Here is an 18675-nt window from a genome sequence, read left to right on the forward strand (position 1 = left end):
TCCACTGCCTATCAACAATCCTTTTTTGCATCAATGAACTAAAGAATGAAAGCAAGGATGAACTTACTCCATTAAAAATGTAATACAGCATTGATTAAATAACTATTCAAATTTTACATGTATAGCAACAATAGCTATATATATGCAATAACCATTTCCATAAAATTATAGGGCATAGTGTTGTGTGTTTATGTCTGGCTAACTCATGAATAACACAGGAAATGATAAATATCTATAGGAGACAGTCTTAAATTTCTCATTACTGTTGCATTTTTGCTAATATTTATTTCCTTGAAAGCAAACAGCAGCTTAACGTGTTTTCTAATATGTAGTTGGATGTCCCCCTTGAATTAAGATTTGTCAGATTCCCCATTAGCATACCCTCTCTCTCTGCTTCCTACTTCTAGTAGGATAGTTCTATGAATCATCCTTCATGGTTTATGTAAGTAAACTTAAGTGGTTATGTGGTTAAAGTTTTCTCTTTATTAATGTAAATAAACAATTACACATAATGGTCTATCTGTCTCACTAGTTTTGTCTCACTCTCCTCTTTCATTTCTATACTTTGCTTCAAAACTACATTATAGTACCAGTCTCTATGTTGGAGAAATCAGAAATGCAACACAGAGCAAAACAAAATCTCAGAATCTCAGAGACATTTGCTCATGAATCTTTAATTTGGTTAAGTTTTATAACAAACTTTGTAAAGTCTGTAAGGAGTCTGATGTCATGTTTTGCAGAACTTTTTAAGGGAAAACTACCTAGAGTTAGCTATTGAGAGTCACTATAAATTTTTTAAAAGGGAAAAATCAGCAAATTATCCATCAAAAAATCATATTTTAGCCAGAGGGAAAACTGATAGACTAGTTTATACCATATTTGGTTCCACTGAATTCTGTATTAGATTTTCATTGCAGCTGGTATTAGATATTCATTGTAGTCATAAAAATTAAGATTCTCAATAAAGCAGTCAGACTATATGACTCTCTGTAATAAAGTATTCTAATGTGTTCTACAAGATAAATAAGTTGAAAAATCTATACACGTAGATTACATGTTTGAGCAGCTGTGTAATATTGTTGGCTACAGTTCCATAAATAATTGGATGATATTTACCAAAAAGGGGTTTTATTTGTATAATAGTTCATCTTAAAATCCTTGTTTTTCAATAGTATCAATAACAGCTAACAATTTTCAGGTGCTTATTTTTCCCAAGCATGTTACATGTACTAACTCAGTTTATTGTCACAACAAACCTATGAGGTAGAAAGTATTATTTTGCCCCTTTTATAAATGACAAAACTGAGGCAAAGGGGAGTTGCATAACTGACTAAAGGTCACACAGCTAGGAAATGGTGTGATTCAAAACTAAGCAGGGTAACTTCAGGACCCACATACCTAATCACTCAGTTATTCTACTATAATTCTAAAGCAGGATCAGTTGCCTGCTTAGGGTACTCTAGCTGTTTTCCACCATACTTGACTAAAAGTGATAGTGACAGGAGGCAGCCAAATGCCTAGGCAGATAGGGGTGGGTAACCAGTGAAACCCCACCTTCAAGCAAAGATAACAGCCTGAAAACCACGGACCAAAGTGATAACTTCTATTCCTGTTCGCCCACTCTCTCCCAATTGGTTCTTTCTGAATAATGGCTTTTTACCAATCAAATGTTGCCTTTTCCAAAACTACCTATGGCCCGTCCTGCCCTCATCCTATGCATATAAAGACCCCAGACTCAGTCGACAGTTAGTGAACTGGGAGATGCAGACCCTCCCTCTGTTGGAGTGGATACCATCTAATCAGCTGCCAGTGCAGGTAGGATAAAAGCAGGCAGAGGAACATGGAAAGACTAGACTGGCTTAGTCTTCCAGCCTACATCTTTCTCCTGTGCTGGGTGCTTTCTACCCTCAAACAACAGACTCCAAGTTCTTCAGCTTTGGAACTCTTGGACCTTTGACCACAGAGTGAAGGTTGCACTGTTGGCTTCCCTACTTTTGAGATTTTGAGATTTTTGGGACTTGGACTGGCTTCCTTGCCTCTCAGCTTACAGACGGCCTATTGTGGGACCTCACCTTGTGATCATGTGAGTCAATACTCCTTAATACACTTGCCTTATGTATACATCTCCTCTTATGCATCCATCCTATTACTTCTGTTCCTCCAGAGAACCCTGACTACAGCCTGACTTTGGGGAAGAAGACCTGCTCTTCCTGTCCCCTCTCTAACTCCCCTCCCTGCTGAGACATTTTCATCACTCAATCAAATTCTCCGCCTTCACTATCATTTAATCATCTGTGTGACCTCATTCTTCACGGATGCTGGACAAGAGCTTGTGACCACTGAGTGCAGGTCCCCAGAAAGGCTGTCACACTGGCCCTTTCCCATCACTGGAGGAGAGCAGCTGCCCCATGCCATGAGGCAAGGGGCCAGCTGAGCTGCTAATATACTGCTGTCTGCAAATGGTAGAACTAAAAGAGTATTGTGATACCCCCTCTAGGGTTTCAGGATTACGGGCACCCTCACTTGGATGCCACCACGCTCCCCTCCAGGAGACATGCCTGGTCTGACCATGGGCCCCACATGGAGCTTGCTCCTGTGCCAGTGCCTGGAGCAGCCAGCTGGATCCCACACTCACTCACATGCTCCCTCCCACAAGGGGCTGAGCACTGTGGGCCAAGCAGACAGAGTGCCCCTGCCGCCAGTCCGGTGAAGGGGCCAAGAGAAATCCTGCATTAAAAGCATATAAGAAAAGATTTCTTTCCTGTATAAGAAGAAACTTCTAGTTCTTTCAGGAATGGTTTTAAGTCATTAAATGTAAACTAAAAAGAAGAGAGGCTAGAACATGCTTGTACTGTACTCTGATGAGGTGTTCTCTGATCCTTTGAGAGCTCGCTCCTAATGGGTACCATAAACCTTGAGTCATTGTTAAGGGACAGTTTATATAAAACACAATTAACAATTGGCAAATTTGTGTAACTTAGCTCAGTGTTTCTCAAACTTGGGTACTTAAATGTACCTTGGGGTTTGTGGTATTTGCCAGGGATTACAAATATCTTCAGAAAACCTTTCTGCTGTGTCAATTCATTTTAAGATTTGGAAGAAAAACAATGTAGTCTGTAACAAGAATATTTTTACTCTGAAGCAAATAATATTCTGCAAGCTTTTGTGATGGAAGATACAAGATTTTATGTGTTTTATGCTTGGGCAGAAATCTTCATGTTCTACCTCAGAGTCTGAGGAGAACAAGTTTATTTTCTACGTTAAGGGCATGTAAGTAGAAACATGTGACAAACAGTGGTCTGGCTTCTAACCAGTTCTGATCCACAAAGTTAAACAATAAGAGATAAGAAAAACAAAACAAAAAGAAACAAATAACAGTGGCAAATACTTATGCTGTTCCTGAAAGACTACTCCATGGGTGATTAAAAACTACAAAAATGGTCAGTAGTCAAAACAGTCTGACTAAGCCAGGTCTGCTCTTCACGTGGAACATGAGCTATTAAACCTTGCTCTGAGATATAGCTCAGATTTCTCTATTCCTCTTCTCTTCCGTTGCTACCCCTCACTCCAGTCCTAGGTGCCATAATCTTTTCCCTCTTTTTTTCAGTGGGCTCTCCACACAGCAGCCAGAACTTCTTCTGTATTTTTTTTTAATCAGATCATTTAATTTTCCTAATTAGTACTCTTCAATGAATTCTCAATGCACTTAAAACTAGACCTACACTTTCTTATTACCTGTGAAGTCCTACATCTTCTACTTCCTGCTTCCTTATCTAACCTAATTTTCTGCCTGCTCCCATTACCTCATCTCTGTCTAGCCAAACTGGACTTCTTTACATTGCTGGAACACACTGAACTTATTCCTGCCTCAGTGACTTTGGCTTTGCTATTCCCTCTTCTTGGAATGCTATTTCTCTGATCTTTAATCACCATTTTCTACTTTTTATTCAGGTCTCAGTCCATATGCTATCTCCTGAGAGAGGCACTCCCTGGTTATCCTACTTCACATTGTTCTCTTCCCCAATCACTGCTCATCACATTATCCTGTTTTATTTTCTTTATAGCACTTAGCACTAACTGAACTTAATGCATTTATTTATACATCTCTTATTCAATATACTAAAATGTAAATTTCATGAGGGCAAGCACCTTGACCAGTTTGTTCATCATTGTGATTTTGTTGCTAATAACCATGCTTGACATGGGTAGAAGCTGAATATTCACTGAATGAGCAAATAACTGAATGAATGAAGGAGAAAAGGCAACTTGAATATACATTAGATGACCTGGCTAGTAAGCTAGTGTTCTATAATTCAGACAATAGAGTAGACATGGACTTCAGACTGATGAGATTATGTCTGTTCAGTAAGTGATGGAGTCAAATTGGTAAATATTAAAGTTACAGTTTGGGGCAGCTCTTGTAAAGTCTCTGTAGACAAGAAATCTTTATTGAGACTTTATTTACATTATGCTTTTTAATGAACTAAATGATGTGAGGGACCAATATGTAGAGGCAGCCAGAAAGACACACCAAGTTCACAGCTAGTTGAACTTAATTTCTAACACTGAGAAATGTATCTTTTACAGTTACAATTTAGGTCCCTGGGTTTTATAACAATATTTATCACATTCATAACTTGGGAAATTAGGTCCCTACATCTTGAAAGAGCAGTTTTACTTACTTTGCATTACCAATATTTTTTGTTTCATATTAATACTGTTTGCATAGCCTAAGTATATTCAGCCAGACAGTAATGATGTGTGGTTTGCCCCTCTTCTGAGTAACTAGGGAAAACCTGACCCAGTAAAGATAGAACTCATGGTTACAGGTAATGTACAAAATAGACACTGTTACCAGGTAATCTTGATTGAATATAGTTTTTCATAATTGCTACTTTCTTACTCCAGCCAAAAAAAGAGTGCACATATACACAGGGCTCTAAATCTGATTGTACTACTTACAAACACAGGACAAGGGAAAGCCAACAAATCACTTTGGACCCTGTGTCCCCAGCCCATCCAAAAAAGGGAGATCAGACTCTATTTTTATGTATGGCCCTTTCTACTCTGAGAGTCTATAATGCCTGAGCCCAAAACAATCTCAGTGTCATTGGAATAGCTTTGTTTTCCAAAAATTGAAAACCAGATATCTACATCACAATGAATGCTGATTTATAGGGACTCAGTGAGCATGCCACTAAGAAATTGTATCCAAAAGTTTTTTATTTGTACATTTTCTTCTAAATTAATTCATGGAAAAATAAAACTTCTCAGTTGATGCAGGTGTAAATTTCTTTAATAGAAATAGATTTAAAAATCTACCTAGGTTATTGTAGTATTATTTGAATCAAAATTGCTTTAAAATTCTTACTATACATTCATAACAAATGTGACTATAAATCAGGAAAATAGAGAAACATTTATTACAACAGATTAAGATATGAATACATGGAACAAAAGGTTTCCAATTTGATGTGATTTTATAGGTTATGGGTAAGTTCCTATTTCATAGACATGGTTCCCTACTGGCCCAAGTTCCATTATTAGAGATTTATTTTCTTGATTTACTATTTTAGGAAAATATAAAGTAGGTCTCAAACATAAGGAGTTAACTGAACTTAGAATAAGAATTTATAGAGCTTTCTAAAAATGACCACATTCGTACATGTTAACATATTAAAACTTCACAATTCCATGAGGAAATTAGAAGATCCTTTATAGCGAATCTATGGATGAGAAAATCAAGACTCAAGGAGATGAACTGAATTGTTCAGAGTTATCTAGGTAGTAAGTGGTAGGATGAGCACTACCAGCCAGGGATGCAGGGATGGGGCCTTTGAAAACAGACAGACCTGAATTCAAATTTTGATTCTATTTGATTGCTGTATGCTATGAGGGAATTACTTAGCCTCTCTGATAATTTTTTAATCTGTAAAAATCAAGAATAAGAATATCATACAAATAATATAGGAGCAATAATATATATTACAGCACTTACTGTTAATGGTGTATAGTAATGATCCTTTTGTTTTTATTATTAATCTTACAGCTAGGTTGCATAGGAGAGAAGGAATAAGAATATAAAGACGATGTAAACGTAGGTACCATTTTCCTTTGTGAGTCTTATATTTCAAGTTCTAATTTTTGCTTTCATTTTATTCTATTTCTATTTATTCTGTGAGTCTGCACAATCTCTCCCCCTACCACAAATGCCCTTCGCCATCTCTTGACTCTCTGACCAATGCCTACACAGTTTTCAAGTGCTAATTAGAGTCATTTCTTCTTCTTCTTCTTTTTTTTTTTTTTGACTGTTAAAATGGAAATTTATTTAAAAGTACTCATGAAAGATACAAGTCTTTCCTTTGGGGTTAAATATAGGTATGCTTTGAATTTCACAAAGGGGATAAATATCACTATTTCACAAAAATCTTATCTATGAGTCATTTAAAACAGTTTCTAGCAGCGTTTTTTTTCTTTTAAATCATACTTTAAGTTCTAGGGTACATGTGCACAATGTGCAGGTTTGTTACATATGTATACATGTGCCATGTTGGTGTGCTGCACCCATTAACTTGTCATTTACATTAGGTATATCTCCTAATGCTATCGCTCCCCCTACACCCTCCCCACAATAGGGCCCAGTGTGTGATGCTCCCCTTCCTGTGTCCAAGTGATCTCATTGTCAATTCCCACCTATGAGTGAGAACATGCGGTGTTTGGTTTTCTGTTCTTGCGATAGTTTGCTGAGAATGATGGTTTCTAGCTGCATCCATGTCCCTACAAAGGACACAAAATCATCCTTTTTTATGGCTGCATAGTATTCCATGGTGTATATGTGCCACATTTTCTTAATCCAGTCTGTCACTGATGGATATTTGGGTTGATTCCAAGTCCTTGCTATTGTGAATAGTGCCGCAATAAACACATGTGTGCATGTGTCTTTATAGCAGCATGACTTATAATCCTTTGGGTATATACCCAGTAATGGGATGGCTGGGTCAAATGGTATTTCTAGTTCTAGATCCTTGAGGAATCGCAACACTGTCTTCCACAATGGTTGAACTAGTATACGGTCCCACCAACAGTGTAGAAGTGTTCCTATTTCTCCACATCCTCTCCAGCACCTGTTGTTTCTTGATTTTTTAATGACTGACATTCTAACTGGTGTGAGATGGTATCTCATTGTGGTTTTGATTTGCATTTCTCTGATGGCGAGTGATGATGAACATTTTTTCATGTGTCTGTTGGCTGTATGAATGTCTTCTTTTGAGAAGTGTCTGTTCATATCCTTTGCCCACTTTATGCTGGGGTTGTTTGTTTTTTTCTTGTAAATTTGATTGAGTTCTTTATAGGTTCTGGATATTAGCCCTTTGTCAGATGAGTAGTTTGCAAAAATGTTCTCCCATTCTGTAGGTTGCCTGTTCACTCTGATGGTAGTTTCTTTTGCTGTGCAGAAGCCCTTTAGTTTAATTAGATCCCATTTGTCAATTTTGGCTTTTGTTGCCATTGCTTTTGGTGTTTTAGACATGAAGTCCTTGCCCATGCCTATGTCCTGAATGGTATTATCTAGGTTTTCTTCTAAGGTTTTTATGGTTTTAGGTCTAACATTTAAGTCTCTAATCCATCTTGAATTAATTTTTGTATAAGGAGTAAGGAAAAGATCCAGTTTTAGCTTTCTACTTATGGCTAGCCAATTTTCCCAGCACCATTTATTAAATAGGGAATCCTTTCCCCATTTCTTGTTTTTGTCAGGTTTGTCAAAGATCAGATGGCAGTAGATATGTGGTATTATTTCTGAGGGCTCTGTTCTGTTCCATTGGTCTACATCTCTGTTTTGGTAACAGTACCATGCTGTTTTGGTTACTGTAACCTTGTAGCATAGTTTGAAGTCAGGTAGCATGATGCCTCCAGCTTTGTTCTTTTGGCTTACGATGGTCTTGGCAATGCAGGGTCTTTTTTGGTCCCACATGAACTTTAAAGCAGGTTTTTCCAATTCTGTGAAGAAACTCATTGGTAGCTTCATGGGGATGGCATTGAATCTATAAATTACCTTGGGCAGTATGGCCATTTTCACGATATTGATTCTTCCTATCCATAAGCATGGAATATTCTTCCATTTGTTTGTGTCCTCTTTTATTTCACTGAGCAGTGGTTTGCAGTTTTCCTTGAAGAGGTCCTTTACATCCCTTGTAAATTGGATTCCTAGGTATTTTATTCTCTTTGAAGCTATTGTGAATTGGAGTTCATTCATGATTTGGCTCTCTGTTTGTCTGGTGCTGGTGTGTAAGAATGCTTGTGATTTTTGCACATTGATTTTGTATCCTGAGACTTTGCTGAAGTTGCTTATCAGCTTAAGGAGATTTTGGGCTGAGACAATGGGGTTTTCTAAATATACAATCATGTCATCTGCAAACAGGGACAATTTGACTTCATCTTTTCCTAACTGAATACCCTTTATTTCTTTCTCTTGCCTGATTGCCCTAGCCAGAACTTCCAACAGCATGTTGAATAGGAGTGGTGAGAGAGGGCATCCCTGTCTTGTACCAGATTTCAAAGGGAATGCTCCCAGTTTTTGCCCATTCAGTATGATATTGGCTGTGGGTTTGTCATAAATAACTTTTATTATTTTGAGATATGTTCTATAAATACCAAATTTATTGAGAGTTTTTAGCATGAAGGGCTGTTGAATTTTGTTGAAAGCCTTTTCTGCATCTACTCAGATAATTATGTGGTTTTGCCTTGGTTCTGTTTATATGCTGGATTACATTTATTGATTTGCATATGTTGAACCAGCCTTGCATCCCAAGGATGAAGACCACTTGATCGTGGTGGGTAAGCTTTTTGATGTGCTGCTGGATTCAGTTTGCCAGTATTTCATTGAGGATTTTGCATCAATGTTCATCAGGGATATTGGTCTAAAATTCTCTTTTTTTTTTGTTGTATCTCTGTCAAGTTTGGGTATCAGGATGATATTGGCCTCGTAAAATGAGTTGGGGGGATTCCCTCTTTTTCTATTGATTGGAATAGTTTCAGAAGGAATGGTACCAGCTCCTCCTTGTACCTCTGGTAGAATTCGGCTGTGAATCCGTCTGGTCCTGGACTTTTTTTAGTTGGTAGGCTATTAATTATTGCATCAATTTCAGAGCTTGCTATTGGTCTATTCAGGGATTCAACTTCTTCCTGGTTTAGTCTTGGGAGATTGTAAGTGTCCAGGAAATTATCCATTTCTTTTAGGTTTTCCAGTTTATTTGCATAGAGGTGTTTATAGTATTCTCTGATGGTAGTTTGTATTTCTGTGGGGTTGGTGGTGATATCCCCTTTATCATTTTTTATTGTGTCTATTTGATTCTTCTCTCTTTTCTTCTTTATTAGTCTTGCTAGCGGTCTATCAATTTTGTTGATCTTTTCAAAAAACCAGCTCCTGGATTCATTGATTTTTTGGAGGGTTTTTTGTGTCTCTATCTCCATCAGTTCTGCTCTGATCTTAGTTATGTCTTGCCTTTTGCTAGCTTTTGAATGTGTTTGCTCTTGCTTCTCTAGTTCTTTTAATTGTGATGTTAGGGTGTCAATTTTAGATCTTTCCTGCTTTCACTTGTCGGCATTTAGTGCTATAAATTTCCCTCTACACACTGCTTTAAATGTGTCCCAGAGATTCTGGTATGTTGTATCTTTGTTCTCATTGGTTTCAGGGAACATCTTTATTTCTTCTTTCATTTCATTATGTACCCAATAGTCATTCAGGAGCAGGTTGTTCAGTTTCCATGTACTTGAGCAGTTTTGATTGAGTTTCTTAGCCCTGAGTACTAGTTTCATTGCACTGTGGTCTGAGAGACAGTTTGTTATAATTTCTGTTCTTGTACATTTGCTAAGGAGTGCTTTACGTCCAACTATGTGGTCATTTTTGGAATAAGTGTGATGTGGTGCTGAGAAGAATGTATATTCTGTTGATTTGGGGTGGAGAGTTCTGTAGATGTCTATTAGGTCCGCTTGGTGCAGAGTTGAGTTCAATTCCTGGATATCCTTGCTATCTTTCTGTCTCGTTGATCTGTCTACTGCTGACAGTGGGGTGTTAAAGTCTCCCATTATTATTGTATGGGAGTCTAAGTCTCTTTGTAAGTCTCTAAGGACTTGCTTTATGAATCTGGGTGCTCCTGTATTGGGTGCATATATATTTAGGATAGTTAGCTCTTCCTGTTGAATTGATCCCTTTACCATTGTGTAATGGCCTTCTTTGTGTCTTTTGATCTTTGATGGTTTAAAGTCTGTTTTATCAGCGACTAGGATTGCAACCCCTGCTTTTTTTTTGTTTTCCATTTGCTTGGTAGATCTTCCTCCATCCCTTTATTTTGAGCCTATGTATGTCTCTGCATGTGAGATAAGTCTCCTGAATACAGCAAACTGATGGGTCTTGTCTCTTTATCCAATTTGCCGGTCTGTGTCTTTTAATTGGAGCATTTAGTCCATTTACATTTAAGGTTAATATTGTTATGTGTGAACTTGATCCTGTCATTATGATATTAGCTGGTTATTTTGTTCGCTAGTTGATGCAGTTTCTTCCTAGCATCGATGGACTTTATATTTTGACATGTTTTTGCAATGGCTGGTACCTGTTGTTCCTTTCCATGTTTAGTGCTTCCTTCAGTATCTCTTGTAGGGCAGGCCTGGTGGTGACAAAATCTCTAAGCATTTGCTTGTCTGTAAAGTATTTTATTTCTCCTTCACTTATGAAACTTAGTTTGGCTGGATATGAAATTCTGGGTTGAAAATTCTTTTCTTTAAGAATGTTGAATATTGGCCCCCACTCTCTCCTGGCTTGGAGAGTTTCTGCCAAGAGATCTGCTGTTAGTCTAATGGGCTTCCCTTTGTGTGTAACCCGACCTTTCTCTCTGGCTGCCCTTAACATTTTTTCCTTAATTTCAACTTTGGTGAATCTGGCAATTATGCATCTTGGAGTTGCTCTTCTCGAGGAGTATCTTTGTGGCATTCTCTGAATTTCCTGAATTTGGATGTTGGCATGCCTTACTAGGTTCGGGAAGTTCTCCTGGATGATATCCTGTAGAGTGTTTTGCAACTTGGTTCCATTTTCCCCGTCACTTTCAGGCATACCAATCAGACATAGATTTAGTCTTTTCACATAATCCCATACTTCTTGGAGGCTTTGTTCATTTCTTTTTACTCTTTTTTTTTTTTTTTGCCACACTTCTCTTCTCACTTCATTTCATTCATTTGATCTTCAATCACTGATTTTCTTCCAGTTGATTGAGTTGGTTACTGAAGCTTGTACATTTGTCACGTATTTCTCATGTCTTGGTTTTCATCTCTATCAGTTCTTTTATGATCTTCTCTGTATTGATTATTCTAGTTATCCATTCATCCATTCTTTTTTCAAGGTTTTTAGTTTCTTTGCACTGGTTACGTAGTTCCTCTTTTAGCTCTGAGAAGTTTGGTTGACTGAAGCCTTCTTCTCTCAGCTTGTCAAAATCATTCTCCATCCAGCTTTGTTCCATTGCTGGCGATGAGCTGCATTCCTTTGGAGGGGGAGATGCACTCTGATTTTTTGAATTTACAACTTTTCTGCACTGCTTTTTCCTCATCTTTGTGGTTTTATCTCCCTTTGGTCTTTGATGATGGTGATGTACTGATGGGGTTTTGGTGTGAGTGTCCTTTCTGTTTGTTAGTTTTCCTTCTAACAGTCAGGACCCTCAGCTGTAGGTCTGCTCAAGTTTGCTTGAGGTCCATTCCAGACCTTGTTTGCCTGGGTATCAGCAGTGGAGGCTGCAGACGATAGAATATTGCTGAACAATATTGTTGCTGTCTGATTTTTGCTCTGGAAGCTTCGTCTCAGGGGTGTACCCCACTGTATGAGGTGTGAGGTGTCAGTCTGCATGTAGTGGGGGATGTCTCCCAGTTAGGCTACTCTGGGGTCAGGGACCCACTTGAGCAGGCAGTCTGTCCGTTCTCAGATATCAACCTCTGTGCTGGGAGATCCACTGCTCTCTTCAAAGCTATCAGACAGGGGGATTTACCTCTACCGAGGTTTCTGCTGCTTTTTGTTTAGCTATGCCCTGTCCCCAGAGGAGGAATCTACTGAGGCAGGCCGGCCTCCTTGAGCTGCAGTGGGCTCCACCCAATTTGAGCTTCCTGGTGACTTTGTTTACCCACTTAAGCCTCAGCAATGGCGGGTGCCCCTCCCCCAGCCTGGCTGCTGCCTTGCAGTTAGATCTCAGACTGCTGTGGTAGCAATGAGGGAGGCTCTATGGGCGTGGGACCCTCTGGGCCAGGTGTGGGATATAATCTACTGGTATGCCGTTTGCTAAGACCCTTGGTAAAGCGCAGTATTAAGGTGGGAGTTACCCGATTTTCCAGGTGTTGTATGTCTCGGTTTCCCTTGGCTAGGAAAAGGGATTCCCTTCCCCCTTGCACTTCCCAGGTGAGGCAATGCCTCGCCCTGCTTCAGCTCTTGCTGGTTGGGCTGCACCAGCTGACCAGCACCGATTGTCTGGCACTCCCCTGTGAGATGAACCCAGTACGTCACTTGAAAATGCAGAAATCACCCATCTTCTGTGTCACTCATGCTGGGAGCTGGAGGCTGGAGCTGTTCGTATTCGGTCATCTTAGGCCCTCTCTCATTTCCTCTTTAAAACTTTCTTTGATGCCATAGGTTAGTCCTATGGCATTCATGTAAAACTCATATTCATTTAGCAATATTTCCTAAGTGTCTCTTGTGGTGTTAGGGAACTCTGCTAGTGCTACATAAGGGCACTTCAGAGAACTGACCCTAGTTTTGCTTGTTTGCTTCTATTAGTAGTCTCATACTTTTGAACTTTACAGATATTTAACATTTAAAAAATGAAGACTAACAAGAAGTTGCCAATTTTTCTCTTCTAAGTAAAAGCATAATAAATAATTGCCACAATTCTTTTACAAAAGAAAGGGCATTTTGATTACCAAATATATAATTTCAAGATTTTGAAAAAAATTAATAAATTAGGCTTTGTGGAAAACTTCATAGAGGGGTTCTCCATAAATTAGGGAATAGGCATTGGGGAATCCATTGATTTACACATATTTTTGCCCCAATTGGATAGTTGTTAGATGCTATTTCTTATTCAATTGTGCATCTCTAGTGCAGTGCCCAGTGTTTTATAGGCAGTACTCAATTAATATTTATGAATGAGAAAGTGAATCTGCCTCTGAACAAATACCTCTGAGACCCATGGTAATGCCTACAGTAGGGAGCACCTATGAGAGAACACCAACAGTGGTAGGAGAGTGGTGGAGGGGTGTGTATTTGTATGTTTACGTGTGTGAACTAATATAATTTACTTTAACAGTTTGCCAGGCACCAACCATTCTGATTTTGTAGGGAAATATTAGTGAGACTGTCTTCTAGGGGAACAGGGGAGGAGGCAGGGGCAGGATCTAAGATATTGAGACATATCTCATGTGCACTGTAAAAATATTTCATGTGACATCTGAAGTGGATTAAGATTATAGTAAGTATAGTTACTGTAAATAGGTAACATTCATTGAGTACTTATAAAGTGCCACTGTTCTAAGCTCTTTGCATTCATTAGGTGACTTAATCATTACAACAACCTATTGAGATAGACTCACTTTCTATTCCCTTGTACAGATGAGAAAACTGAAGCTTGCAGAGGTTAAATGACTTGCCCCCGGTCACACAGTTAGTCAGTGGTAGAGGTAGGTTTCAACTATGGTCTAGTTGTTTTTAGAGCTCATCAAAATTCTGAGGTCCCTTTCTAGCCACCTATTTCTATGATGAACATAGTTTTATATGACTTGGTGTTCATTTTTAATTTTAGAAAATTAAAATGTTTTCTCTTAGGATTTTAAAGCTGTTAGGGCACTCAGTTTTTCTACTTATTAATAAAAGCTATGTGACTATAAGCAAGTTCCATAACCTCTTTGAACTTCAAATTCTACGTCTCTAAAATAGAGATGAAAGCCTTTTTCTGTTTGTTTTTGGGAGGATTAAATGCATAGTGTATAAAAACAGCTAGCAAAGGGTCTGGATTATGAAGGGGCTTCAATAAATGTTAAATCACTAGGCCCCATAGGGCCTAGTAACATAAAATGACATTTTTAAGTTAAAATCATATCAAATATTAGTAATAGGATGAGAGCAAAGAGATCATCACTCTGGTGGATAAAGGTGCCTGTATTTACAGAATTCCTTAGAGAGCCACGAGGATTATCTTTGCTGCAGCCCTCATTTTAATTAAGAGCATAGAGATCAGACATTTCAGCACAGGAAGAAGCTTGTATTTGATTTACACCACGGATGCACATTTTCAGCATCCAAACATTCCATTCCTTGGTTAAAGATATAAAGAGCTACTTCGGCAAATCTGATCTTGCAAAATAAATGGAAAATTCTTAATCATTTAAAAAGATATACGAAAGAATGGAAATATCAAAGCATGCACATATACCAATGAGGAAAGCTAACTGGCAGAAAGTCTCTACTTTTTGAAAGGCTGACAAATGACTTCAGTTAGACAGACAGGGTAAAAAACCGAAACAATCCATCTATCATTCTTTACATACAAACACATATAGAAATTAAGCACACACATGTACATGTAATCTCATTTTTGATAAAACTATTATTTATGGAGAAAAGTTGTGGAACAATGTATAAAATATAAACTTATTTCATAAAAATAATGTCAGGCTCCACGTATATCTGAAAATATATTTGTATATGTTTGTAAGAACATGGAGAAGTTATGAAAGGTTTATGCCAGGTTGTCACCTTGGGTACCCCAGGACAGGTCACTCTGGAGGGAGTTTGGGGGAAATTTTTGTTCCTTAATCATCTTTGTATTCTTTTGCCAAATATAATGACCAGTTAAAGACAAAAAGTTTTTACATTTACATTTCTTTATTATTAATTTATCCATTGAGTTCCAGTAACCAAATATATTATATTGGCATGCTACTTCCTTCCTTTTGAACCTCAGCACTATCTTCTCTTCTCAAGTATTAATACTTATCTTACAGTATGGCTGTAAAGCTTAAATGAGATCAGATATAGAAAGTCTTAATAAATGGCAAAGTGATGTATAAGTATATCTTACTATTTATTCACAAGTATTTTGTGATTTTGCTGCCTATCAGAGGACAATGACACACAATGCACTTGAGGCAAAACTACAATAAAGTTGAATGGAACCCAGAAGCTTTAGCATCCAAAACAACACCTGACATGTTAGGCAAATGTGATTTATTTCTGGTAATAAGAGCAAATTCAATTAACCAACAGGCATATCTGACCTGGTGTAGTCGTCGTCAACAAGCATGTGCTTTGGAATTGGTGAGTACCTTCCTGGAGAGATGGGTGGCAGGGAGGTTTTATATTCTAAAGTGCCATTGTTGCCAGAGAGTAGATGGTTTTCCATTGGTGGAGAATAAGCTAAGAGGTGGGGGAAAAAGAGAAAAGAAATCTGTTATGTGGGTGATTCAATGTGTCATGCTATACTTCAGAAAAATATATTAAAAACAGAAAGGCTTTGCTGCATGCCAAGGATTTTCTTGTCCTCCAAGAGGGAGGAGTTGCAGTTTATTTGCATTTAATATATACAAGCACATGGTAACCTTTAGGATAGGAAAGACTTAATAATAGTTAAGTCTGTAATGCCAGTTAGTATAATTTGGAGAAGAGAAGAATAGGAGAAGAGATCAAGCACACATATTTTCAGAACAATGATTAATTTTCTATTGAAATAAAATGTTAGCTTTCTAATTGCAGAGCTCACATTGTTTTCACATAATTAATGTCCAATCATTGAGAACAAAAGCCTCCTAAGGAGCAGATTCTCCTATGAGACTTTCTCCCAAAATATACTCTATTTCCATCCCCCAAAGGCCAAGAACTCTGGCCTTTCCTTTTTATTCCTCCTTCCTAATGTTTCTCCCTTTTAGGTGACTGAAAACACCTACTAACTGGGTCTCTTGCTTCTTTGTCTCTCCTCAAATCCATTGTATATGTTGAGATGAGGTGAACCTTCCTGAAATTCAGCTTGACCACACTATTCTCCTACTTAAATGTTCTCCGTTGTTGTTATGTATTTAATATAGTATAAACTCACCTCTTTGCCATTCTTGCAAGATCAATCAATTTCAATATCCCCCTAACACATATCCTATTGTCCTCAACAATAGCCTGTGCTTCCTGACATCTGTACCATCTACCTATAACTTGCGTCTCATACCTAACCCATCTCAGATGTTGAAATCTCATTCTGAGGATGCAACTGAAATGCCATCCTATGCAAAAAGATTTTTCTCATGTTCCAAAGACAAATGATATATCTCTTTTCTTTGAGTTCCCAAATAACACTTAACATTTATATTTACCTCTCCCATGGCATATACATACCTCTTATTCTGCCAAATATTGTTTCTATTTATATATCTGAGTTAGCCTTCCTCCCAGCAAAGCTCTTTGAAGGCCATGATTCTATCTCCTCTGTATCACACATATTACCTTACAATGTGTCTTATACATACTGAAATTACTCAATACATATTTCTTAGGTTTATTAGATAGTTTGGTTTTCTCCCTTTTCTCTCTTTGACATTAACCGTATATGCCCTCCATGAAGTGGCTCACAGACTATCAGGGCTGATTTTGCAACATTTGTCCACTTTGAAGAGCTCTGAAAGGTAAAACTCTTTCGTATTCTAAGGTAAGACTGATCTCAATTTACTGCCAGCTTGAAAACATACGTATTTTGGAGGTAAGTTGTTTTAGAATCATCATTGAAAGAAGCAATAGCTAATGCAATGGGCAGGAAACAAAATTATTCAACACTTAACATTTCTCTCAAGAGAAACATGTAAATCTGAGATAAGTTAAACAATTTGTTTGAGACCATAGTACTAATTAATGGCCAGTTCTGAAGACGTTCCAAGTTTCCAGTCTCACAAATGGACTTTCAACATTTCAGAATGAGCAAGCTTACTACTGTTGACACAAATGTCCCTTACATTTACATAACAAAGTAAAATGCTTCTAAATCTAGTCTTCAAAGACAGAAACTTAGTTAAGATTCGTGTTGACCTATGAAGAAGAGAAGAACACATGAGGCTTAGGCTACAGTGGACTTTTTGAGGACTCCAGCATAGCGTCTCATTAGTTGTTAGTTGTTGCACCAGAAGTCTCACTTCCAGCTCACCTCTCTTGCCATAGTGACTGATAATTTTTTCCAGCTTTCTTGCCAATATAACAAATTCAAGTAAAGTAAAAGCTATGATGATGGTGACTGAGGATCTTGATTTCACCATTCAATTGCAAGATCCCCTACCTCTGGTCTATTTGCCAGTCTCTCTTTTCTAGTCTACTACTACAGAGATATGAAGTTGGAAGAAAGAATATGACGGCATGACAGTGATCATGCTTTAGGAGCTTGAGAAATAGCCTTTCAAAATGTGTTGTCCATAGACTACTGTAATCACACTGTCCTCAACATTAAGCCTTTCCATAACGGTGGGCATGCCAACTCATTAGGATATCCCACCTTCAAACAGTAGGTAAGGGCCTGCAAGGCAACATAGGAGTGGAGCTTAGGATACTCCCTCTGAAGTATGTCCAGAAGTTAACGAAGAGGTAAGGTACAAGCAGAACACTTTGTCAATAGTTTTATAGAATTCCAGTTTTGCAAGTCTGGCATGCTATTTGAAGATGACAATGGTACTTACAGTGAGTAATATCAGGTGGACCATAAGGATCAGTCATATAAATGGTAGTGGGTTTGCCAACTTTTAAATAAACTACCTCTGATGTGTTCTTCAGTATTGCTACTGCCTCTTCATGTGTTACTTCTTCTAAACTGTAGTTGTTTACCTGAAAAGGGGAAAAAAATCAACAATAGAGTTAAATCTATGCAGCAGAAGAAAAATATTCAGGCAAGAAGATTCCTGGAATTATAAATTGTGATAATTACTGTCTGGTATCTTTGACAGAACAGATGAATTAAATGCATTAGTCAAAGCAGATAAGTACAATCATTGATGCTATAAAAGAAAGTTGCTTCTGCCTTTTTTAAATGAGGAAGTGATATACTATAATGGAATTCAGAATAGTATTTGTGGAAAGGAAAATAAAGAGTCAAATGCCTTTTTTGTTATGCTATAATTTCTATGATACAAAAGTAACACATATTTGTGGAAGAAAACTTAAAAAAAGAAGAAAATAAAAATCATTCATAATCTCCCTACTTAGATATATTTCCTTAAACAATTTTGGCTTTATTATACACATTGTTTTGGAACCTGCTTTTTAAAACTAGAGGGACTAGTTGTTTGTAACAGCAATGTAGTTTAACAACATGACTTTTGTTTTCTGCAGAGCATTATGTTGCATGACTACAGTATAATGATCTAACAAGTTTCTTACTAGTGCATGTTTAGTTTGCTCCTAATTTTTTACAACTATAAATAATGTTCTAATAATTCTTTTTCTATATTTGTGCAGAACTCTGATAATTTCTTTGATATAGATTTACCCATACAAGTGAAACTACTGGACCAAACTATATGAACATTATCAGGGCTTTTGATATCTAGTGTGAAAATACCTCTTTCCCTCTGGAAAGATGAACCAGTTTACCCTCATACCAGCACTATATGAGAGCCCTCATTTCCCTA

The 18675-nt window shown here is 37.7% G+C and overlaps 1 protein-coding gene across 9 annotated transcripts in view; it reads right to left on the reverse strand.

The window, feature by feature from the left end:
- Positions 1-18675, reverse strand: part of DLG2 (discs large MAGUK scaffold protein 2) — a 2237713-nt gene that overhangs the window by 509346 nt on the left and 1709692 nt on the right. For all 9 annotated transcript variants that reach the window (XM_023209277.2, XM_023209278.2, XM_023209276.1 and 6 more), the window contains 2 exons: positions 17728-17872; positions 15301-15439 (listed from right to left, as the gene is read on the reverse strand). In XM_023209277.2, coding sequence (XP_023065045.1) covers positions 15301-15439; positions 17728-17872 — 284 coding nt within the window. The remainder of the gene's footprint in view (positions 1-15300; positions 15440-17727; positions 17873-18675) is intronic.

Source organism: Piliocolobus tephrosceles, chromosome 13 (assembly GCF_002776525.5).
Source record: "Piliocolobus tephrosceles isolate RC106 chromosome 13, ASM277652v3, whole genome shotgun sequence".
NCBI lineage: Eukaryota > Metazoa > Chordata > Mammalia > Primates > Cercopithecidae > Piliocolobus > Piliocolobus tephrosceles.